Here is a 27201-nt window from a genome sequence, read left to right as displayed (position 1 = left end):
ATCGCAGTTTTAGTCACGTCTGTGTTAGTTCAGGAGAGAGACCGGAAGATTGCCCCTTCAGTTGAGACACATGACGAGTCTGGAGGTGTAAATGAACGTAGATTGTTGAGGTCAAATAATCGGGATGTGATGAGAAACGATTGAGTTGATATCGAGATCATCAATAATTTGATTGCAGACCTGACAGATTTGAGCTCAGTTTGACACATTCTTGACTTCTCTTCTTAAACACATTTGTGAGATTACTGACTCTTTTTCTCAGGAGAAATATCTGAGACGCAGACGAGACCTGAACGACTGGAGTTAGTCTGGTAACCCGTTTCTGGACGTACCTGAAAACTATCCATACTGCTGGAGGACTGATCGCTTCTGCTCTGATCATCATCTGCACAAGAGAGAGAGAGAGAGAGAGAGAGAGAGAGAGAGAGAGAGAGAGCATACATTACAGTGTGTACAGTTATCTTGCTCACTCTTTCATGACTGTCTGCATTTTCTGCATGTGAATGAAATCAACCGACCGTCGTGTAAATCTCCGTTCCTCTTTTCCTGCATGGCCAGCTCAAAGCTGCTGTTTAGGATTCTGTTGAGGGTGCAGATCCAGTCGTCCATCTCAGCGTCAGAGTCTGCGGCCAGAACATATCCGCTCTTGTCCTGCATCTTCAGCTCAAAGGCGAACCTCCGCACGCGGTTATTCTGCAAACACAACTGAACATTACTGTCGCTCTCACACACACAGAGACTCCTCATATCACTCTGCTGACAGAGGAAACATACAACGACAGACACTTAATGACTTGACCAGCCAACCAAAACATCCTAAACCCTCTCAGAACCGTAACAGAACCACCATACAGCAAGATCCCAGCGTCATGGCAACGTCATCACTGCTCAGATCCATGTGCTGATGAGATTATTTACCAGTTTTTGTGCAGATCAAATTGTGGCTTAGAGAATAACACCAGCCCGTCTCTCTGCGAGATGATTTAGTGACATCATGATGTTAGACATCTTAAATAAAATTGTCTATGGTTTACTTTGTCACTTATATCCGAAAAATTTACATTTCTATTTAATTAAACCATGTAGTGTTTCCGTTCCTAAACACGTGCCGAGCTTTAAACTCTACATAAAGACACACAACAATACTGCTTTTAGTCATATAATGGGAAGTATTCCCTTCCAGCTCAAATCGAGGAATGTAAAACCCATTTCAACACAGATTGGACAAAGTGTAGTTTTGACAACTGGATGTTTTCCTAAGGACAAAAGCATTTCAGCGGTCAGTAATGTGTTTCAGAATCAAACTGATGTGTTCATCATCTTCAGAAGCCATAGAGACGATGATGAGATGATTTCCATATGAAGAAGAACAATCAAATTCCAGCCCTGAGCTGAACCTTCACAGGGGTCAAGTGTTTTAAAAACATCAGACACACAATATTCACATCTGAACGTCAGCGGTCAGGGGATTTCTCCTCCAGTGACTGCGGTCGAGTGTTTGTCTGTCCTTCAACCTCACAGAATGCGCTGACATCACATTCAAACTCATTCTCAATAAAACATGTCGGGGTCAATTTTTCTTCAAAACGACATTTAATCTTGCTCCACAATATTATTTGTTAGTGAAGGCAGGACCTTTTCAACGGTTGTAAAATTCCCGGGTACAAAATTTTGTCGACACAAAAATTCTTTAAAAGCACATTTTTCCTGTGGTGGGCAACTGTCCACACTGAAAGGGTTTACACAACAAAGACACAAATTCTTAAAAGTGCGTTGTTGAAACGTCTTGCGTACGGATGACAACATTGTCAAAAAGGATCCCTGAAAACAACTAAAGACAGTCTACATTATGCAAGCAAGGTCAACAGTCGGCAATGTCACTTTGTAAAAGAACATGTAAGGCTGTGTTTACATTTGACTTCTTTGTTAACAAGAAAATGTTTTTTGGTAAAATACAAATAGCAGCTTGGGTGCTTGACGTAGGGCGTTTTTTCAGAAAAGTTAAAAACATTTCAGCCTCAAAAGAAGCTCTGAGCTACAGAAAAAGACCCTGGCGCTGCCGTTTAAAAAAGCGCTCGGCACTTTTATGAAAACACGTCAAGTGTGAACATGGCTTTATACACATTCACATTTTTGTAGTTTACACAGAAATGATAATGGTATTCATATAAAATCTGTTTTCAAAGTTTGCATTTTCAGGCCCCAAACACTCATGAACACTCACTCAACGAATCATGAATAATCACGAATTATCACATCCAGAATAAAGTTTGTGTATATTATAATTTGTGTCTGTGCACCGTGCATATACATTTTGTATTACTCGTAAACAAATCAACAAATCTTTATATATAATTTAAATGGTATATAAAGATAAATATGCAAACATTTCCAAATGTTTGTGCATGTGTTTATAAATACAAAATAAATAAAAGTGCCCAGACATTTATTATGTAAACAATTTTTATTCTGGATGCGAATAAAGAATAAAGTTTGTGTCATTTAAATAAATGGTTAAAACACGTAAAAAATGTTGTCAACAAAATGAACTTTTTGAAAGCGCTCTTTAAAGTGCAGAAATGTGAAAATGCTGTTTTTGCAGAGTGAACTGCGACCCAGGTGATGGAGTTAATCCCAGTGGTCCGAGGGGTGTGTCAGGGGTCACATGGATAATTAAACATGTCAGCTCATTACAGATAATGACAAAGCTACACATGAAGGGTGTGACGGTGAATAGTTCAGCAGATCTGAGAGATTACATCTGTAATGCTTTTACAAAGTTTCAGTCTAAAATAACAAGAGGTGGGTGGGTGTGTAAAATGTGCTTTATTTTGGGAGTGCAAGCGGAAAATAACCTCCCAGAACCAATGCTTATCACTAAACAAAACACATCCCTCACTCTCTCCATTCTGTGCCTTCCCATCATCCCTCGCTTTCATTTCTAAAAGTGTTAAACACCTTTGAAGCATTTTATATTATTCATATTATTTTAATTTTAATATTATTTATCATTTTCAGATTCGTTTTCATCCATTTTGTTTCTCTGTTAACCTTTTTTTGTTGCGTTGGGGTTTTATTTGGTTTTGTTATGTGGAGGATGTGGCTGCGTTTAACTCGCACAAGCTGAAAAGCCAACACGCTTTGACATATTCTCTGCGTGTTTGGTTAAAGAATGTGAGATTGTCAGAAATGAAAGTATTTAATCTGGAATCAAAGCCTGGAATCATACGCAAGACGTCGTACACCAAATCTCCAGTTTCACCGTCTACACGACAACACTGAAACCAGAGTTTCTAAAAATCTTCATCCTGGCGGAAGCTTTCAGCTAGATCAGTTTCAGTTACTGAGAACTGCGTTTGCGTGTGGACGAACAACCAAACAAACCACGGTTTTGAAAATACCCATGTTCGTGTGGACAGGACTAAGACTAAGGCAAAGATTTAGACCAAAACCAAGTTTTAGCCATGGTTTTAGTGTCGTCTTTGACTAAGTCTTAACCACGGTCTTGGCTTAAATCTTGGTCTTAGTTTCATAACAACGTCTGTAAATTAAAATCCCCAAGAGTCAGTTTTTTATCTGTGACTCTTTGATTAGTTTTATGTGTTACCTGCACGACTCCCATGCAGGAATCCAGAAATATGGTTCCTTTAGGTTCTTTGTTGATCTTCTCATCCTTGTAGAAGTTGAGGTTATATGAGCCGTCACTCAGCTGGGTGAGGTGGAAAAATCTCCTTTTAAAAGACTGAGGGAAATAAGAAAGCAGGGTCAATGATGCGCGACAGTCATACACACGTACACAGGTAGACACAACATCTCACCCTGACGCTGATAGCGCTGTTCACGTTTCCTTTGTGCAGCCAGCCCTGTTTGATGATACCGCCCTTCTGAGAACCCAGAGACGACGTGTCCTACACACACACCATAAGACATGAGCCTGTGTGTTTGATCATACAGCTAAAACAAAGTTTAACGAGAAAATGGCAGAATCCAGACACAGAGCAGACGCTCAGATAAACGCATGATCTGAACATCAGTACAGTACAGAGGTTTAAATCAGGAGTGCAACAGGAGGTCAAACTGGAACAAACTGGACCGGTTTGACCGTAATTTGAGTTTTTAATCTTGACACTCTACAGACACAAACCACACAGACACACAGAAAGCTTTGTAGATGAAGTTGTGCAATGTGGTCTTTATTCTTGACATGACTGTGCGGGTGGGCAGAAAGATATTGTTGGATGTGAATTTAGATGTTTCACATGAACAGACCTCACACAAGAGCTTTCACAATCACGCTTTCTGAACCAGTCGACTCTTTAATCTGAGATTTACAGTGAACAGATACCAGACCAAACCTTCAGTTACACTGCAAAATAGCTCTGAATGACAAATAAATGACAATCAAACATCTGTCAGAACCAGAAGCCATCTGACATTTTCATAACTGATGTCAAGGTGTTTGTAGTGGAAGTATAAAGACAATATATCGCAATGATCTACTTTTTTGTTTAAAGGTTGAACAGCATATGAGCATATCATAGGTTTGATTCCTTGTGAATGCACATGATGATTAACTGCATTTTGCTTCAGATAAAAAGATCGGCAAATGGATTAATGTGAAGGAAAACTATGTGCTAATGTGTATAAATATAAACAAGAGTGACCAAAAGTGATCTGTTGAAAATTCACATCTTAAAATATATTAATTAAAAATAATAAATAACGGAATAAACTGATTGCTTTACAGCTCATCTCTAGACATTACTGTTGGTTTTCACTGCATTGTTATAGTCTATTTAAAATACAACTTATATTACCTGACACTCTGTAGTTTGTCTTTTTTCAAAATAAAATTGTCAAATAAATAACTTAAACAGGGCCGGGTTTAGGTTTTTTTTCTTGGGCCCGTCTAAAAAGATATAGCTGACAATTAAAATGATTAAAAATTTAAACTTGTATTACATTTCAAATAATGATCTGTCATTTTAAAGATAAGAAAATGTCAATATTATGCATGCAATGATCTATGATTAAACATCTGCCCAATCAGAATATATGATTGCCCCCCCAGTCGAGCTACATAGTAAAGTTGTACCTTCTCCATTGTCTGACATAACTTTCTTGAAACACTAAGAGGTCATAAAAATAAATATTGTGTAAATATGCCCCAGAATTTCACTTTGGCCACTTCTGTATGTATATTTCTCTATACTCTCATTCAGTTTTCTCAGTTCTGTCGCTGGGACCATTAGAGAAACATGATTGTGTATAAACATCTTGAAGGAAAGTCATGTTCATGTTTAAAATACCCTTAAGTGCACACAGTAGTATAAACTCCTTTCCTGACGTGTGGAGCGGATATAATGTGCTGTGGTTTGGCGAGGTCATGTGTGTAGTATGCAAACCCCTGGTGCCAAAACCCACTTATATCTTCAATAAACACAAGCCATCAGTCAGCAAACTAACTGATCTAACAAACAGTATCTCCAGGCTGAAGTTATTCAGAGCAAAGGCTACACAAGTAAATACGCAACATTCCTGAACCCCACAAGCTCACACCTCAACACAAATCGGCGCTAAAAGAGGAAACGTGACTCAATCCTGAGTGGGAAGATGATGAGGACAATTCAATATGTGGGGTGGCTTTAGGGGAAAGGAGAATTCTGGGAAGGGTGAGGCAGGAAAGACAATGTCAGGTCATCACATGTGACCTCGTACGGTTAACTGTGATCTGGCACAGTGTGTGAGATCGAGAGATTGTGTTCATGAGAACATCAGGTGTAATAAGAATGAAACGGGTTCAGTTCACACCGTGTGTTTGTGTGATTTCTCTCACCTCATCTTTATCCACATCTTCATCCACCTCAAAAACATGCAGCGCTAAATTATCAGGTCTCGACACTTTGCTGTGTACAAAACAAACACACAACAACACAAAAAATCAGATTCAGCAGCACGGATAAATAAATAAAATGTCATTTACAAAAACTAACAAATTGAAAATATATTCCGCATTATTAAACATGCACATTTGTTCAGTATAAATGTTTGTTAGGAGGACTTAAATGTTTGGGTTCTTTGTCAACACTTCAATAACTTTAAATTAGCATAATTCAAATGTATGACACCATTTGCATCTTGTCTGGTGTTGGCACTTTACATCTGTTTTGCATTTCTTCTTCTCTGTGTGGTCAAAAATAGTTGTTTGTCGTCCGTTTATATTGTCAGACAGCAGAACAAGAGTAAAACGGAGACGGAAGGCAAAGCATGAAGACATCATTGTCCACTAAAAAAAGGTTTGTCTACTGGAAGGTTTGTACAAAGGTTTGCTTTTGTTTATTTAGTTTTTATTTAAAGTGGGTAAAGGTGTCTGACCATAAGCATGTCCCGTGACCCCTGAAAGTTCCTGAACTTTAAAAAAAAAAAACTACATCGTGAACAGGGACTTTCTGAGAGACAAATGTTTACCGGGAACTTTATTTAGACTATGGTTCCTGCAGTGGAAACACACAGAGAACTTCCCCAAAGTCACTAGTTCCTGGAGAGGAAAATCTGTGTTTTCTTATACATCTTATCCTCTGTCAGTCGAGGGTGAACAATCCCTTTAAAGTCAAGAGTTTGTTTGAATCCATAATCTAAGAATCAACTTCAGTGATAGCAATGCACAGAAAGCAACAATGTATTTTATATACATTTACATTAGAAAACATAAACTTCTGAAGTGTAAACTTTTTTTACTTGATCAAATCTTGGCTCTGCTCTCATCCGCATGAACTCTGCTTTATTAAAGGAAAGAGAATAATCATGAGCGTCATTAGGAAGTTAAAGGCTCGATGTGTGCGTGTGTGTGTGTGTTGTGGATATGGGGACCTCACTCACTGTTCCTCTGCTCTATTGTTTCTTTAAAAACACACATTTCCTGCTCATTCCAACATAAACGTCTCTCCAAGAGCCCAAAATCACACATGCACACACACATGACCACACACACACGACCACGCGCACACACACAAAGCTATAATTATTGACACACGGGCTGTGACATGTTTCGCTCTCATTCAGTGTCTTACGAGGGAAGTTGACGGAAGTCTCCAGAATAATCCTCATATTTGTAATTCACCACATGCCAGTCAGAGATGTACGACTTTATACACTGCAGAGAGAATGAAACACAACATCATTAGCATCACACTTTTTTTGACTCAGTTTAAACAGTAATATTACTCATACTGACATTCAGATAAATAGACTCAAACACACACGTCACACACTTTGGTGCTCAAGTGGAGAACACAGGTTTGATTCTGACCCACTCTCTCTCTCTCTCTTTCTGTGTGTATTGTTTTTTCAATACAGATGTGACAAAATTTGCTTCAGTGTCTCTGGAGGGAGTGGGAACCGGACTCAAACCTGAGCCCCACAGCTCGACGTGTCTCCATAACCGGATCACTGATTTTCATTTTCACATCCCCGTTTCTTGCAGTCACACAGTCAGATGTCATTTATTCAGTGAATCCTTTGCTCTGTGTCCAATCTGATGTTTTCTCAGGATGGAGGAAAGCGGATGAAAGACGAGAGCAAAGCAACCCGCCACAGTTCCTCGAAGATAAATCCAAAAAGCTTTTTATAGATCAAAACAAACGGAACTGAGCAACCGCTGAATACAAACACCACATCAGCACAATATTAACATCAAGACTCTGAATGATCAGACTCACGTGAAACCAACACACACACTTATCATACAGACGTGTTAGAGCTGTTATCTTAGCAAAATGATCATGACCGACTCTAATAGGATCAACAACTCATGTGAGAAGAGTATTATATTGATCTAAATTGTTTCAAAGTAGTCACTTATTATGATTCGGTGAGGTTAGGATGCTGCATTTGAATATAAATACATATCTTAATTGAAATATTCATACATTTTCTTTTTATGAAATATTAAAGGGGTGTTTCCACGAAGTGTCATGCATTCAGACTTCTTTACAATGTTAAACGTGCTTTCTTCTCATGCTTAACATGGTAAACTTGTCAAAAAATTAGTTTGCCGTATAAAAGATGCTGTACATGAACTGCATGCGGTGACTGAAATGTGCTTTAGTTCAGTCTACCCCTCCCCCCCGCATGCTCCGTATGATTTTGGAAACAATCGTAAAGCTGTATCTATCTTTTATAAATGTGATCAAACTGAATACTCTTTGAAGATACGAAGTATGCAATACTACTGTATAGGTACTCAAGATTAATATGAGATTGACAGAAACACCATGTGTTACGCCCACTTTAAAGTACTTTTTTTATTCGCCCAACTGGTTTTGTGATAAGATGACCATGTCAAGCATGAGAAGCCAGCACGTTTAACATTGTAAAGAAGTCCGAATGCATCAAGCACTGTGGAACCCCCCCTTAAAAAATAGTTTTAAAGTTGTTCTAAAGAGGACAGGAAGTCATGTGGGTCTCAAACAACAGAATTCTCATTTTTGTGTAACCCGCCTCTTGAGAGATAAATGCAAGTAAGATTTTGTGTGTGTATTACCTCTTGCACAAACATACTCTTGGCTTCTCTCTTAGCATGTGTAGGCACAGATGGGTAGAGCGTTCGGATCTGTCGAGGCAGAGTAGAAATCTACACACGAGAGGGAGGACAAATACAGCATTATACCATCAGAGATAACATGAAACAGCACAGACAAATGTGGTCAATTTCATCTTTTGTACACAACACAGCGACGTGACGCTGGCGTTGACGGTTGTGGTTGCTATGATGTTTTGGTTGCTGGTCCGTAGAGAACCTGACAGCACGGCTGAGCTACATGACATGAACATTATCAAACACCGCTCATTATATCCACACTTCAGAGAAAAATGTTCACCAAGAAATGCTCTCAACAGCTGTCATTACATGTCTGAACTGTACTCAACAATACCATCAAACACACAAACAACACTCTCGACACCTGTAGTTACACAGTAGTGTCTGCTCTACAGATGCTGTGTGTTCATCCTATATGTTCTGGGGTTTTGTGTTATGTTTGGGAGGAAAGTGGCTCTCCATGTCAGCAGGGTCAGGGGGTCTCAGAACCGGAGGAAAACAGTGTTAATGAACACAAGCGGCATTCCTGAGAAACACACAATAGAAGCCTGCTGTTGCCAAAGTTCCCGCTCTGAAGCCCTCGCTTCCTCCCGATGAGATGAGAATCACACGCCGAGACGCCATGAGCTGCAGCGTGACACGCTTGGGATTTCGATCATGACGCTTTCGGAAATAAAGAGAATCTTTAATGTGCTATTTAACCTTTACACCACAAAACTGTCTCACAAATTCATGAGAGCGTTTATGGGAAATGGAGAAACAATATCACAACCACGGGAATAATAACTGATGTCGGTCAGTCAGCATTTGATCACACATAATAAACATGTTCTGCTCACAATAAGAGTAGACATTGTAATAAAAACATAAGATTACTATTTCAATTCTTTCTTGTATAAAGTCTAGGGCTGCACAATATTCAAGAAAAATGTGACGTGACTACTTGCTAAATTATGACATGAAAATGTGATATGTATTATGATAATGCTTGACGTTGGTAAAATCAATGAAGTAGTAAACTTTATAAAATACATGAAATAAACAAAATGATATAATATAAATGTTTCAGATTATTTTCTGGAAAAAGAAAGCATCATTTGGATAGCATGCTATGGCAAGACAAGTATTAAAATCATTACAAACCATTGCTATACGCACACAATATTCCAAAAATTCTTACAGTTGTAACATTTATGAATTATTTCATATTATTTTCATGCAAGTGAAAACATTTAGCTTCGGCTATAATGATGCATCATGTTATTTTCGGCATGTTATTTTTGTACATGTGTGAACAGTGGGGTACTGTCATTGATTTATGAGCGACACAGAAACACTGAGCAGAGCTCCTGACAGACACAGCAGATGTCACAAAGCTTCATAGTGTTTCCTCTCCGTGTCACCGATCACACAGCGTCTCTCACGCACGCTCACACGCAGATGAAGTTCAAGGATGTGTAGCAAACAGCTGTCTGACCTTCACGACTGCTCTACATTCATTTATTTAAAGGGGTCATATGGCGCGAATACGTGTTTTTCTGTGTCTTTGGTGTGTTATTAAAGCTGGAGTTGTGAAGGATGCTGCAGTTGGGAGGGAGGCTGTAGTTCATTCCAACAAAGGAGAACAGAAAAAGTTAAGGTTCATGCAAGCCATTTGGTGCCTCGCTGTGATGGAAAAACACGCCGTTCACACATTTTCAGACCGAAGATGACAACTCCACGTGAACGGTCTTAACAGTGTAGGGGTAAGGCGTAGAAATGGGATTGGGCCTAACAGTCGTGTATTGAAACAAGTGTGATGACGCTAAACCGTTGACACTCTTGTGTGGTTTATTAACAGTTCAAGTCAGTCAACAGATACTCTTGACATTCTCTCCTTCTGCTAGAGATATAGGACCACATAGGATAAGAAGGACATGAGGGTGAGTGAACGATGACAAAATGGTCGTTTTTGCGTGAACTACTCCTTTAATAAAGGACTAAGAAAGCACACGGTCATTTCCCCACAAAGATAACACATAGTTTGAGGTCACAACACTTCCCATGAAAGGCTCTTCATTCTCTACAGGATGATGAACAGCTTCTGACGGGTGTAAAAATAACAGCTGAACATATCCTCACACACTGGAGATTTCTGCTGTCGCTTACACAAACCTTTGTGCTAATACTGAATATCCCAAAACTGAGAAGACAACAGCAAACCACGATCAACTCACACTTCTGAAGATCATCATAAAGTCAACTGAACAGATTATCATCACAGAGAAATGGCCTTTAACGCAGGATGAGACGGACTAAGGCCCTGTTCACACTTGACTTCTTTTTTGAAGCTGTTTTACATTTTATCTGTCAGGGTTGCCAGGTATTCTCACCTGAAAATCCTCCAGAGGAAACTGCAGCATGTCTCGGAGTCCATCACTGAGGATCTGAGTCTTACGCTGTATCAGCACATTCTCATAGTCCAGAGGCTCCAACACACGCGGCTTCACCTGAAAACAAACACACATTCAGCACTTATTTACACTACATCACCTCTGAGGGCGTCACAATCTGAACTGGTTGGGAACCAGATTCTAATAGAAAATATGGAACTATCACAAAAAAGACATCTTTGAAAATGTGTATATTATTGTTAATATAGAAGGAATCTAGTGTGTGTGTGTAAAAGAGTCAGTGAGATAACACAGTCCACTCAACACATCTGGGAGTGATATTGGCGATATGACCTCATATGCAGATCTCCATGGATACAAAATTATTTTCGTGATGAGATCATAGCTGGACAGACCAATGAGAGGACAGCATCTCACAAACACAGTAAACAGCAGATTTATTGTGAAGAGTGTGCACACAGTTTTGTTTATTCCTATGTTCTGTATGCGAGTGTTTATTTAAATCCTTCATCAGTTTAATATGTAACGTATATGAGAGCTGAATAGCTGTCATATGACTGACAGGTGATTCTTTATAGTTACCAAGATGACAAACTGGCAACGAACTAAAGACTAAGACTTGTTACAACACTTCGGCTGTTTCCACAATACTGTACATAGTCCATTATTTTTCTTTTCAACGCACTTCGTTTATGTTTGTGTAACTTGAGGTTGTGTAGCAGAGTCGTAAAAAATCTGATCTGATAACCAAAAGACCGCAGGTTTGATTCCAGTAGTTTTTTCTTCTCTTTCTGTTCTCTTTCCTTCATGCGTTTCAGCTGTGCGATGGATTGCCAAGTTCAATAACAGGTAAATGTGAAGTCCTAAAACAAAACCAGCTCAGAATCTCTTCTTCAACAATAACACTTGACTATAGGTTAAATTAAAGCCGCTTGTAGATGTACAATGTGACCGCAACACACACACACACACAATACTGTACAGAATATAATGTGGTTTGAAGTGAAATCTCTCCAGAGCCACAAAGCACAAAATAAAAATGACACAAACGTTTCTGTATGGGTGGGTAGATGAAAGCGCTGATATGATGTTTGTGTTCAGAATGATGTCATAGTCACTGTTTCTCCATGTGTGTGCGGAGCTTAACTTCATAATATTAAATACACTAAGCTTTACAATAATCTTTGTGTCTACACGTGACGAGACCTAAATCTGACAAAACGTACACTCACAAATCAGATGAATCACATGTCGTGTTCTCATGCTATAAACATTTTGAACAGACAGAGTTTTGACAGAGTTAAGCCCATTGCAAATTTGCGCCTGAAATTTCCGCACGTTAAAATTCGGACTGGGTTCCATTTTCTCTGTTTTTGGCATCCGAGCAAGCATTTTAAGAGACGTTTAGACAATTCAGAGACACTGTACAAACGACCACCAAATACGAAAATATGCACACATATGTGCAAAGACCTTAAAGGTATATAATACACTAAACCTAAATCGAGTTAGCTTTTGTTTAATAGTAGTGCGCTATAAGCATACCTCTTTTGAAGATAAAAAGTACAATTTGTCCACTTTCTATGTATGCTATACTATGTAGATGTAAACTACTTCTACTACAAGTTTACTATTGTTACAATTTAAGTGCTCTTCTAAACTAAAAAGTGGATCAATTCAGTCCAAGCAGGACTGAAATAGCACACTTATAGGAACACCAGTACTAGTACTTCATGAATTACTCAGAAAAAATATAAGTGAACCTAAGAAGTATACTTCATGAAATAAATGTATCTAAATACTAATTTAAGTATTTCTGGTCTATATTCACAACACAACACATGTTAATGCACTCCAGCTAAACACAAACTGTCTGGTAGTGTACTGCTAGATCACAATACCATACTACAGAATTCCTCCCATGAGCTCGATCTAAATACTACAGTACATGTGGTGTCATACAGGACGACATGCTGTATATTAAATCAGATATCACTCCAGCATGACATCACCTACAATTCTACTGAAAACATTTCTTTAAGGAAGTGATAAAATCTCAAAACATGGTGACACTACATGAATGTGGTTTAATCAATAACTTGAAACAGAACCGCACCTTTACATAAAACATCTCGCTGTCGCAAAGTGTTCCTCAACAAAGAGTATGCAACACACAACGCACCAATCATTCATAAAGAAAAGTGATGAGACAGATGAGTGCGTGTCTGACCTGTGGACCTCCGCTGCCCTCCTCTTCCTCCTGTACAGGAGCATATTTAAACTGCTGAGGAGATTCAATCACCAGCTCTTTCCTGCTGGATTTACTCGTCCTGCCCTGCATGACTACACCACATCAGATGAAACCACAGCGCTCCTCAGCCTGATCTCAGCATGTCCGACGCTACGATCCTCTCTCCAAAACACACAGTCACACACTGGACACGAGCCTCACCTCACGCTCTGAGTCAAGACAGACCGCCCCTCCCACACACACACACACGCACTCACACACACACACACACACACACACACACACGCACTCGCACTCACACACACTCCGGTTATCCACCTGCACTGTAATGACAGTGTCCCAAACACACACACGTCATGACTCGCTCTACAAATGCTCGATTATGTTTTTTTAATCTCAAATCTGCTTTAAATTCACACATCTGACGTCTTGGCAAATGTGAGCAGACAGAAATGAGTTAAATCTCTGAAACCTTAGAGGAAACCTGAGATATTTAAGAGACGTTTTGTCCTTTCGGCATGTTTACTATTCAAAGGCTTCTGAAGGCAAATCAACCGTTGACAGTCGTGTATTATTTGTCGCTGTAGGTTACGTGATATGAGAGAAACAATGGTGTTGTCAGTTACTCTTGTCAAACCAGCCTGATTAGAGCCAAACTGAGATTTACACAAACAAAAAACACAACAGAAGAGTAAAAGATCACAGCGGTGTCCCAAATTACACAACATACACTTAAACTTTCCACTATGCACTCAACCATGTAGTGTATGAATTTTTGAAGGGTAGTATTGTCCTAAATGGAATACTAAACTAGTACTCAATACTACGCAGATGTATATCGGTTTCCCAGACAAGCGCAAATGACGTAAATCGCACGGCACAATGCATGTGAATAAAAAGCTATTTGTTCATTGTACATTAATGTAGTTTTCATCTGTTTGCCATCATCAGACTCTGCAGGAAATCTTTGCTCGGGCAGCATACGATAGCCCCAGCTTCCTTCCGCTACGCAAGTGAAAATGCAACTGCATCGAGTGTGTGAAGTGTCCACAGTCGCACACTTCATGTTGTCGGTCGAAAAGTGCATCATCTGGGTACTCAGAGTGTCTCTCTGTAATAAAACGCAACTGTTCCGTGATCTTGCAGATTTCATTTCTCGTGGTCTGTGAGTAAATATAAAAGTCTAATCATTCAGACATCAGGTGAGTAAAGGAAAGAATTTTGAGTCAAAGTATTCCTGTAACTCTGTGTGTTATGTGAGTGTGCGACAGCAGGTTTAAAAGTCTGGGTCTTTGTGGACACACCCTGTTTATTCATCTGCTGAGAGGGAATTCCACACACACACAAAACAAACCCAAACACACTGTTAAGAGTTCACAAAAGGACGGTGTGTGTTATCTTTTACATTACAGAGACATGAGGGTGGGGGGGTAGACAGTCAGTAACCAAACACACACACACACAGACACTAGTCACTTACTATAAAGACATCATGCATTCTGACGTCTTTAGGCCCGATTCACATTTCGCATCTTTTCCGAGCGCATAAATATAATTTTTTAAAATATTATAAATTTTTTCTTTATGTTGTTCCAATTGCTTCCATTGTTTCCTTCATCTGTGAGTCGCTTTGGATAAAAGTGTCTGCTAAATGACTAAAGGTAAATGTATTGTAAATGTAGACATGCGCAAATAGGGAGCGCATGACTTCGCCGCGCATTCGCTTGCGGCATGCACATTTTTCTAGGCGCCACATCGAGATGGAAATAGTTCAACTTTTCGGAGAGCAGCGAGTCAATTGATGATGAGAAAGAGGCATGGCTTGCGTTTTCCGCACGGTTTTAAACGCGAAATGTGAATAGGGCCTTACACTGTTAAAGGTGCTGGCTGCTAAAGCTTAATTGCTCAACTTGTCAAAAAACAAGCTGGACGTATGATGTAGTATAGGAACGCAACAAAATGAAATTCTTGGCCGACGGCGAATAAAAACACTTGAAACACCGAACATGGCTTTTATTATACTATTTGTTAAGTCAATTTTTTCACTATTGCATTTTTATATTTTGACATTCCTAGTGAAAGATAATAATACTAAAATGTATGAGAAATACACTTATTTCATGCTTAGTATACTGCAAATTCATTAACATCGTAAGCATGGGCTTAATGAAATTACACTGCGATTGTATATGTAGTATACTAAATTGAAATACCTAATTTTGTACTTTATATACTTTGATTATGCAGAAATAGTGCTGAAGTCCAACTAAATATACATTTAAGTGTATTTGATTGTGCTAAAGAGGAACTATTGCAAGTATGCTTCATGTACACTTTAAATAGCTTCCTTTGAAAGATATCATAAAAACCTTTTCAAAAGTGACATTAGAACCCATTATTGTTAAAACACAGGCTTAAAATTAAGAAATGTGCATTGTGTATGTATATTACTCCAAATAAAGTTTCATTATAATTTTATATCAGTAGTAATATCAGTAAATCTGTTAATACATCAAACTATGCTTAGTATGAAATAAATTAATTGTTTCTTTACTTGGATCGCTTTTCAATATAATACAATATAACTCAAGTACAACAAGTAGGCTAAATTATAGCCAATATTAGGCTGATGACTGACTGCTGAAAGAATGTAGTGTACTCTGTAGCCCTACAACAAAACACTACTTTATAAAGTGTTATTCAACATTATGAGCTAAAACTATGAATAAATGAAAACTGTTGGATTATTAAAGGCTACACTGCAAAATGATTTAAAGGAAAAAAACATCCATGCAAGCAATTCTAACTGACAACCATTTCAGTTCAGGTCTCTCCTCCAAACTCCGCCCACAAAAGGTCTGTTCTCTCAGAAGGTGCACTCGTGGTGGGGATGCACAAAACATACTTTGATAAGTTGTGTAGTACAGGGAACTGTGTGCACACGACCACTGTATGATGTCAAAGGATATTGCGAGCGGCGGGGCTACTGTTAGACTGCTCGCTCAAAAATAAATACAAATAAATATGCACTGTACACAGACATATATTATGTAAACACAAACTTTTATTCTGGATGTGATTAATCCTTTGACAGCCCTAATTTAAATACAATATGTGAGTTCCAAGTAGGACTGTAGCTATCGATTAATCAAGTATTCTATGAATAATTCCATCGATTAATCGAGTATTCGGATAATAAGTAGTTTTTCTCTATTAAAGAGCAATACTAAATATACAAGAGAAAATGTAAGACATGTCTCATAAAATGAACAAATAATTTGTTTCCTTTTTAGAAAAGTTATATATTTATTGCTGAAATTGCATTCATTGGGGTCCGCATCTAGTTATTTGGGAAACGCGGCTCTTCGTGTGTACTGTAGTTAAATGGATTAAACAGTGATTTTTTTTCTCAAGTTACAAGAGGAATTCAATTCAATTCAATTCAAGTTTATTTATATAGCGCTTTTCACAATGTGTATTGTTTCAAAGCAGCTTTACAGGGGCAAACAGGAAAAACAGATAAGTTAGAACACAGCACAGTGCATAGTATTTATACAACGAGTAAGATCATTCTAATAAATAATAAATAATATCTAATTTATAAATAAATAAATAAATGAATGAATGCAGTCTCCCGGTGAGCAGATCAACACTGCCCTGCTGTGGCGAGGAACCCAAACTCCAATGATTGATTAATGGAGAAAAAACCTCGGGAGAAACCAGACTCAACCGGGAGGGCCAGATCCCCTCTGACGTGTCATAGCTGCACTCAAACTGGTGACATGTGATTTTAGTCTAGCATTTAATACCAAATATTGTAACTAATTAATTAACTAATTAACTAATGTAATTGGAATATATCCAGCTTTAGTTCTAAGAGTAGAAGCCAAAGTAACAACACTTGTATGACTCGATGACATCTTAAATCATAAATATGCTACTTCATCAAGAACAATTCTAAATTGAATCGTGACCCTAAGAATTGGTTATGAATCTTATCGTGAGGTATCAAGTGAAGAGTTTGATTCCAAAATAAGACAATTCCATTTAAAAAATATGTTAAAAAACATGTGTATTGTGTTAGTTAGCTCAAATCAAAACAAAGAGACTTGCAAATTCGATTGATATTAATTGGAATGCACAATAAAAAACATTTTTAACATTTATCTAATTTTTGGAACCAAACTCTTCAAACGATTCCCACTCATAAAGAACAGCACCTGTACCTTACCCATGATCATCTGCATCAGGACCATCACTATAAGGTGTTTTTTTAACACAGCTGGAATTCAGTTTTGATCATTTTTGCTCATAACATTTACTTAACTTTGGCCTACTTTTACATCATTTTTGTATAAAAAATATGTGTTTGAAGTCTGTAGGGTCATTATCCAGGACCAGAGTCATCTGGTATGACGTATCATAACATCTTTGGGTATATTAGCTCGGAATGAAGCAAGCTCTTCACTATTTTCACGGTATTTGATTAAACAGAGATTTTTCTTGTGGGGTCTCTCATGAAACAGATTTGCTGTAAGGGTTTGGTCTGACCTCTGACCCTGAACATCTACTACATCATCACAAAACAGACGGGTATATTAACTGCGATCATTGTGCATAATCCAGACTGACGTCGCATGCGATCTCTCGCTGCTGGAACGGTGAGGGTGTACCCCGGAATTACAAGACACACACTTCCAAGAACATGAGTGAATCCAGCGCTGTTTCTGCCTAAAACCCCCTGAGAGCCACACACACACAGGTTTATTTCATTATACCAGTGAGAACATCTCATAGACTTCCACTGTTTTCATATCAGTCTAATGATGTGGACATATCTGTTGTTTTTTGACATGCACACCAGTGTTTTTTAGTAATTTATATAACAATTGGCTCTCACTAAAACCAGTAGACAAACATACTGATTAAGGACAGCAAAGGATTTTTCATGTTTAGGTAGATTCACTTTGTTATTGGCCAATAACATGTAAAAAACGTGTAATTTTCCTTGATGACTTATGTTCTTGTGTTGTAGTATAAGACCAGTTGTGTGTATGGTGTTGATCTGGCAGGGTGTTTTATCATGAACTCATGTAAAAAGCAAGAGTAAACACATGCATTAATAATACAGCACACTGCTGCCACATGTAGGCCAAACATCACACTGCAGCTGTTCTGTACACAAACACACAGGATCAAGATCATATCAACATCTAACACACAAAAAACACAACTGAATCTCTAAAACAAGTTTTAACAGACGCCACAAAAAACACTATAAGAAACAGAGGTCATCAATGTTTACTTTCAGATTCTTCATCTCCGTTCATTCATTCATTCATAATGGATTTATGAGTATCTATGAATGAATCTATTCATCATTGAACTGTTAATCTGCATCACAAATGTGTTTCTGCGTGTTTGGGGTTTTACAAATCTCCATATAAATCCTGCTTTCTTACAAGAGAATACACACAAACATCACATGTACTTTCAAATCCACGTTTAGTCAAGTTGTGCATTAATCTGACCTCTCGCTTGTTATCTACCTGCAGAAATTAGACCTACATCCCACATTTAATATATTTACACTACAAAACAAGAGGAGAGGAGAAGGACCTGAGAGCATTCCAGAACGTTCAAGACAATTCAAACAATTTTGAGAAAATGTGCCGTGAGTAAAAACTGATCTAAAAGATATAATTCAGAGACAATTTCCTTTTAAATATTTTTTTTTCTCATTTCTATACCCCCCTTGTGTCTCTACTGTCTGTCCTACAATCTATTAACTGCAAAACTGCTACTCAACAATGCAAATCTGTCAGTGCTTTATTAATAAAATGACATTGAATTGCAAAAAAATGGTTCATTTAAAACAGAAAGGCTAATAACTCGTAGAACATTTGAATGTGTTTCGACATTATAAAAAGACATGTTAAACCTCCATCAGCAACAAAGAATGATATTTGTCTTGATTGTCTGCTGTGTAAAGAGTGTGTAGATCATCTCTCTCTATGATCCTGAGACAGTGAGAAAGATCACACATGACATAATCTTGTGTGTGTGTGTGTGTGTGTGAGCAGATCTTCTGTAAATTTGTGGATGAGCAGAATGAACATCTGAGCCAAATATTAATCACACAAACCTGTGAACTAGCAAACACAAGAGATGACACATACAGGTCAAAGGTTATCACACCTAGCATCACCTCAAATCTGTTCTCACACATGCACACACACACACACTTCCTGGGTAGGAAACACATTCAGTGGGTCACATGACTCAGTGCTGTGTGCGTTTCCAGTGTCATTGAGTGGAGATTAAACTGCCCGACATCACACAAGATTATCAACAGTCCACCATACACAAAAAATAAAAGATTACAATCCATCATAATCTCACATCTGTGTGTGAGTTTGTCAGGCTCCATTCAATCTGTTCAATCTGCACATCTGTACTGACATCTCTTATGATCCATCCATGCAGAACAATGTAAAATAAATAAATCCTTGACTACCATGTTTTGATGGATTGCCAAATATTTGCAAATTGTTATTGCCAATGTCAAGTATTGCATTTCCATAGTAGACACATCATGGATTCACTTGGAAAATCTCTTAAATCTTACTGTGGTAGCATTAAGTTCCTATTTATCTATAGTCTACATACTGTTTGTACATGCTACAGGCCTATATGAAGCTTGTCCAGTACAGATCAGTGATGAAAGTGAGCGACATAATACGCTACAGCCGACTTCATGACAAACAGAGGTCTGCAATAAAACCCACATTATAAACAAACCAAATCTCTTAGAAACCAAAAGCAACAGAATAGAGGCGTACGGGACAGATGTGAGGAGCGTAAGGCCTGCTCTTTATCAGCCGTGCGCTGGAGCTTCAACATTTCAAAGTCCTGACATCATGGACTTTCTCTTATTTTCCAGAGAAGTGTGGTCAGAGCTCCACCTAAAGATAAATCTGCAGGAATGAAACACGAGAGATGTTGTGTAAAACAGGCAGATTCCACTAATAATTCATTTCACGTCAATCTAACTAAACAACATTTACTCGTCTCACGTACACGCATACACACACACACACTTTATTTCCATCTGTAGAAATGTCTTCGTTCTGATGAACGCAGAGAAAGATATTTGGAAGAATGCGCAGACAGAATTTGCCCACCATTGACTCCCATACTTGAAAATAATACTTGAACACAAAAGAAGATATCTTTTGTGAAAAAATAAAAGAAGAATTTGGGATAGCAAACAGTACTGGGTCACTTTGACCACCATTGTTTTTTTCTACTATGGGAGTCAATGGGGGGAATAATCTGTCTGGTTATACGCATTCTTCCAAATATTTTTCTCTGTGATCATCACAACAAAGACATTTATACAGATTTAAATCAACTCGAAGGTGAGGAAATGATGACAGAATTTGCATTTTTTGGTGAACTGTCACTTTAAAGCTGTACTCTGTAACTTTTTGGGTTAAAAAAACAAACATCAATTATTGAGCAATACACATCACTGTAGAAAACGTCTTCCTTACTCTGATTCAAAAGATATGAGATTCAAATGATGATGTATATATCGATCTGTCAGCATGATTTCCTGAAAACGTCAAATAAACATACCTGCGATGTGTTTCAATATATTCAACATTGCATCCTTAAACTACTATGTCGAGTCCACATCATGTCTCGGTTTAAAGTGCTTTTTTAGTGATGATGACTGCACATTACTGCCACTTAAACATGACTTGATCAGCTAATAATAAATGGCCATGAAATATTAAGTTGAAGCTCAAAAAAGCAAAAAGAATCGGCCTGATCTGTATCTGTGTATGACACACAAACACACGCACAAGGCTGTGAGATTCAGCAGAACTCTGAGCTCCAAACGTTCATCTGTGAGACTACAGGAACACTGTTATGAGCAGGAATTCACAGAAAGCAAACAGTCGCTCATAGTGTAAACACCGAGTGTTAAATCCTCTGCTGAAAACAATCCCAGAGAAGAGTGATAAAACCAGAGAGACATAAAAGCTGGGCACTCAGAAGAGACAGACAGGCAGATGAAGCTTAGATCATCAGACTCTTATTTTGGCAGGTGAGGGTGAGTTTACTGTAAGTACATTTAAGAGATCACAGCATCCTTCATTTAATGACATTAAGCAATAAGAGATGTGAGGCTGTGCTATATGGAGGTGAATATAAGAGCACTGTACACAACACACAATACTACGGAGCCACATAAGGGACATGGTGGTGAAAAAATATGAGACAGAAGAGAAAAATATTTTTCAAAGCTTTTTTGTTATTTCGCAAAACGTTTGCGTTTCCTGAGATACACTGCTTTCCCTCGCAAATGTTTAGTATTGTCTCGCAAATAGATTTGCGTTATCTCGTACAATTAATAATGGAGCGGTTCATATAGTGTGCGGTTCATATATTCCCGTACCAATAACTCTTGAGCAAAATGTTGTTATAACACAAATGACACATCTTTCCTTAGACAGCGATGTACAACCTAATCTTCCTCAAAACGAGCCTTATAAAATAATTAGATCTCTATACGAGTAGGCGACGTGGACAAGTCCAAAGGGACCGTCTGCAAAGTGACTTCAAATCCAAAAAGCGTTACTACAAAAATAATCATAAACTTTAATGTTACACACAGTTCAGTTTACAGTACACATCAATGCTCTCCTGCATATTTTTAACTGAATTTCGTTACATTTCAGTATTTAACATTGAAGATTGAAAATTACTACTTTGTATAGTAGCCAAGTACATTTTGGTGTATTGCACTTTGCAGACGAACCATTCGGCCCCTTTTAGCTCCTTATTTAGATTATATGGAATGAGGTGTTATATGTGTGTTATAACAACGTTAAGCTCACAAGTTATTTGAATCTACTATTTATGAACTGCACCATTGTTAATGTATGGAAGATGGAAGATCTCAATATGAACTCAATATATGTACAAATGTACCTATATTATTTTACCTCTACAAAATACAATTTAAAAACAAATCTGAGAAACAAAGTTGATACATAAATGAAAAAGACCTTTAGAGAAACTTCAGAGCAATATAATCAGCAGAAATAACAACAAAAATTCCAGATCAGAGATTATTTTATACCCTGGTGTCCACAGATGATTTCTATGATTGCTCAGTGGCAGCAGTTACAGAAAACATGTAAACATGAACTTTAGTTACAGAGTGAAATCAGATAATACACACACACTGTGTGGAGAGAGAAAGAGAGAGAGAGAGAGAGAGAGAGAGAGAGAGAGATGAGATTCTGTAGTAAATGAGGAGGATTCAGAAAGGTTTAACTGGGACTCAGAACACTGACATGAAGTCAATGATGTGAAATTCCCAACATCCTACAATTGACATGTTGGTATGTAACGATTCAGTCAGCTTGCGATGCGATTCATTATACTGATCTCACGATAAGATTTATTCACCACGGCTATTCAAATAACATCTCAACCGGCTTGAGTCGTCACATATTACAATCGATTTTCAACCGGCTCACGTTGAACCTTTACATCCCTACTGACATGAGATCAAAACTAAACCACCTCCATAAAACAATTGTTTCTTCTCTTACGGAGCACGATTATGAACATTATTTTACATTATTACACAGCTCGTTGGAATCCTTGATTGGCCATTCACGGCATTTGCAGGTTCTATAACACCCGCAAATCCGGCCTTGGCCACACCCCCGGCACCAGCGTCTCCTCCTGTATATCCTCACACTTTATCCCCGGACTTTTAGTAACACTACACTTCCCAGGACTCTTTGCACTCACTCATCTACACTGATCAGTCACACCTGCACCCAATCATCCAAACGGCATTTAACCTCCACTTGCACCACCAGTCAGTGTCAGGTCGAGTTGTATTCTACCCTGTTATACTTCCCCTAACCGCCTAGTTTATGTCTTACCCTTGATCCCTTGGATGTTTTGTGTACTCCTGGATATTTTCTGTTTCCTGTGGATGTTTGTCATTACCCCGTGTCTAAAGTAAATCCGCTTCACTTAACCCCGGTGTTGGATCGTGTTTGTCTTCACTGTATGTGGATTGTTACAGGTTTGTTATTCCCAGATAACAACCTCTCAAAACTAATAACTGCCCTTAGCTGTTATAAAATGCACTGTAACCCACTGCTTCTTGGGGATTATTGCTTTAATAAGCCCCTCAGTGTGATACAAGCGATTTTTCTGCGATAACAGCTGGCTGACTGTACATTATTCCTTATATAAAACAAGATCACAGAGCTGCAAGTCAAGTTAAACCAGAACATGTGATTTCATCACATCACATCACCTCTTTCACTCAGAAAAGTGAGGAATGAGCACATTTTTCCTATGGTTTGACGGCAGAAACTTAGAAAAACTAACAATGAAGACAAAAATAAATACATTAAACAATCCAACGTTAACAGTTTGTTTTCCACATTTTGCTATGTCACACATGTATGATTTATTTATAGGTGCAGTTCATAAACGACATACTAAATCAGAGAGAAATAGAAAATGAATCCTGTCATATAACTATCACAGAGACAAGTCCAAACTAAACCCTCAGATAGTGTAACTTCGGTCTGATATTTGAGAGGAAAATTCAAACTTTAGCTTTGCCAAACCACCAGACCATAAACAAGACGTGTGTGTGTGTGTGCGCATGTGCACGTTTCCAGGGCTTACTGAATATCAATGAAAATGTACAACAGAACAGATCAAGATAAAGGTCATAGGTCCTGCCCTGAGGATTGAGGCTCCAGGAACCAAAGCAAATTCACATATTAATGTTGCATTCAAATTAAACAAACCACATCGCACACATTTATTCAAACCACTGTCACACGCTCATTTGAATGAGGCTTTACAGAACATCATTGTGAAGATACGTTTTCATGTATTACTGAAACGACATACTGAAATGCGTGTTGATCTTGAAAACCTGCCTTAAAAATAAGCTTAATTTTGATCTCATTTTCTAAGAATCACACATTAATGCCACTAATTGTAAACAAAATAACATTGATAAATCTCACTGGTTGTTGCATGTCGTCAAAACATTGTATGACCATGTAAAATAGTCACAAGACACAACAGAACCATTGAATTAAAGGTGCAGTTTGTAACAATTTTGCAGTAAAATATCCAAAAACCACTTGGCTAGTATATTAGTATATATATATTTTGTTCAGCTGAGTACTAAAAATATCTTAAATCTTTCCAACTACTTGTAAATCGTGAGAATATCGCCTTCTGCAGTTTAGTGCTACAGTTCACTAAAGAAATAAGCCCCAAGATTATTAAGTCATTAAAACCCCTCAGATATTATAAGATACACTGTAACTAGGTATGCACCTATATGTAAATTTTGGGCGATACCGATTATTCTTAAACATTGGAAGGCATTGGAATTTATCGTGCATCTCTTACTGTAACCAACTGCTTCGCGAGGCTTTCCATATGCATATCATGGTTTCATGAAATAAAGTAAACAAAATTAAATTTAGGCTATGTAATGCGTCAGCCGATATAAAACTGGGTCTTTTATAACGGCTTAGAACTCGGCTCACCCAAACAGAATCAAGGACCAGAACTGACCGTTTTATAATATGAATTCACTGCTAACACAACTGTTGTTCAACATCAGAGAAACAACCAGAACAATACCACAACATCACCTGTGTCTTCTTCACAAACACATTTCACACAGAGAGTTATTTTCTTGAAAATGTTCAGTGTGTCTCTGTGTCTATAGATGGGGAGCAGTGGGTTTGTGTCCCGCTCCTGTGGGCAGAGAGGAAGGAAGTGGTGTGGTGGAGGTCACTCTCTGAACAATACAAATCTAACACTGCCAGAGGAAAAACAACGGTGAGAACCAGGATGACCAGACACACACTTTTACACACAATAAACAATATCACATCAGTCTTTACATGGCAGAACAAGAGCTACAGTATAATCAAGACCCTATGGGCGTTCGCTTAGCAAACATACAAATCTCTTTCAACCATACAACACAACGTAGAACATTTCATATTTACAAATTCGGCTGAAGCGATTGTGTTTGAAATTGAAGTGTACACGTACAGGATGTCAAACATTTCGACATCTGATTCAGCGTCGATGGCCGGGGGTTCGAAGTTCTTATTATTTGCACAGCTTGAACCAGCAATATCATGGTCACCAGCCCGGAGCCTCACTTTCACATCACTCTTCAATAATTCATCTACATAAACAAAAATGAAAACACCACGAACACAAAGAAATCATCACTGCGCTATGTAACACACCCATGTGCATACGCATTATTATTTTTCGTTACAAACTTTACGTGAAATCTAAGTGATTTTAAGGGCAGCACATAGCCCGTCTTGTAGTTTACACAAGCGTCACATGGAAACATTGAATGTTTGGCAGTCAGAAAGTGTTCAAACCGAAGCCAGTGTTTAAAAATGAATACAGACGTCTTGCTCAGGGTGACCGACTGATCCGATTCTGTCCGGTTCCTGCATGTCTTCACAGGTAAGGGGTTGGGCTACATTTTTATATAAGTGATGTCACAGTGCAGGTGGGTGTGTTGGGGGGTTGACATGAAAAGATTTATTATTGGCTTCAGGGTTTGGGAGTTCCCTGCAGAGTCTTCAGAGAAAAACTCAAATGATGTGCTCGTGTTTGTATGTAAATGCAGGCGATCACGAGCCTTCAGACATCCCTTCTGTTGTCCAGATCCATGATAAGCACTTAATACCTACTGACCTGTCCAAAGTCCAGAATGACACTAAAGCTCTTAGGAACTCGGTCTGCACTACAGGGGAGCTTTATTGTCACTGCCATCTTTTATACTGTAGGTAACCTTCACCACTTTCCCATTCATTCACTTTCACTGTTTCTCATCAGTCAGCCGTGTCAATATAAAAAATAAAAAACAGGGATACACGATATATCCAAATCGGTATCGTCCGACACATGTTAATTTTTTTGTCATCGGTATCGGCCCTATAATCGGCCCATCTGTCTTGAGACCTTTTAAACTAGTGGTTCTTCAGAACAATTTTCTTGGTTGCTCTGGAAGAAATTCTATCATTTGTTTATGAAATAAAAATGATACCAGAAAAGTTTAAATTAATGTTAAGTAGGCTTGGTACACAATTTTGTTTTCTTCAGTCAGTGTTTTCAAATAAAAGCCATTATCCACTTTTTGTTTCAGTCTTAGAAATGTGTTGTTAATATTTAGATACTGTTTATCTGGCAATTTATCGGTTATCGGCTCGCAACGTTTAAGGATTATCGGTTATCATTATCAAAATTTACACAACGGTGCATCCCTACTTGACTCAACTTATCAGTGAATCTGTTGAATAAAACTTTTTATTAAAAGAACGAATGTGTATCAACGTTTTCTCACTTTCGTAACTCTCTTGAGGTAAAGGCATTTGCTATATGCTTAAATTAAGATGTATACATTTCTGAAAATAGTAGAAAAAACAGATATTCTGATCAATTTGACGCTGATAATGCCGTGTTGTTTCAAGTCCAAACGCTGATTTAAATGAACCAACAAAATGTCCATATTTGACTCAAGAAACGGCTTGCAACAACAAAGCGTTTTTAGTGTAGTATTGTCAGGCTGCTGCTCATTCTCAGGGTTACATGTTCGAACAAATCAATGAAAAGTTGACTCAACACATTACTCATAATGCACCGTTTGCAATTGGGACGTGAATAATACCATAAAAAAATGACGTGGCATTTTAAACCATCTTATCATTTCTGACGAAAATCAAAACAAAATCAATATACTTGCAATCCATCAGGGACTTTAGCCCAGATTATCACACATACTCTGGGGCATAGCAACCCCCTGGACTACCCTAGCAACCATCAAGCAACAACCTAGCATCCCTGCT

General features: G+C 38.1%; 1 protein-coding gene across 5 annotated transcripts in view; it reads right to left on the bottom strand.

Moving 5' to 3' along the window:
* The window catches only part of zmp:0000001200 (dedicator of cytokinesis protein 9), a 52996-nt gene that overhangs the window by 23929 nt on the left and 1866 nt on the right, over positions 1–27201 (bottom strand). For 3 of the 5 annotated variants that reach the window (XM_056754188.1, XM_056754189.1, XM_056754190.1), the window contains exons 1-9: positions 13223–13408; positions 10972–11088; positions 8543–8632; positions 7071–7153; positions 5837–5906; positions 3819–3908; positions 3608–3742; positions 519–693; positions 333–385 (exon numbers count right to left, since the gene is read on the bottom strand). In XM_056754188.1, coding sequence (XP_056610166.1) covers positions 333–385; positions 519–693; positions 3608–3742; positions 3819–3908; positions 5837–5906; positions 7071–7153; positions 8543–8632; positions 10972–11088; positions 13223–13333 — 924 coding nt within the window. In that variant the 5' untranslated portion in view covers positions 13334–13408. Of the gene's footprint in view, positions 1–332; positions 386–518; positions 694–3607; positions 3743–3818; positions 3909–5836; positions 5907–7070; positions 7154–8542; positions 8633–10971; positions 11089–13222; positions 13409–27201 lie in introns of those variants that run through there. The other 2 variants (XM_056754193.1, XM_056754191.1) reach the window with 1 other exon arrangement.

Source organism: Triplophysa dalaica, chromosome 8 (genome assembly GCF_015846415.1).
Source record: "Triplophysa dalaica isolate WHDGS20190420 chromosome 8, ASM1584641v1, whole genome shotgun sequence".
Taxonomy (NCBI): Eukaryota; Metazoa; Chordata; class Actinopteri; order Cypriniformes; family Nemacheilidae; genus Triplophysa; species Triplophysa dalaica.
Note: the sequence above shows the minus strand (reverse complement) of the source record. Positions and strands in the feature narration are given on the sequence as shown.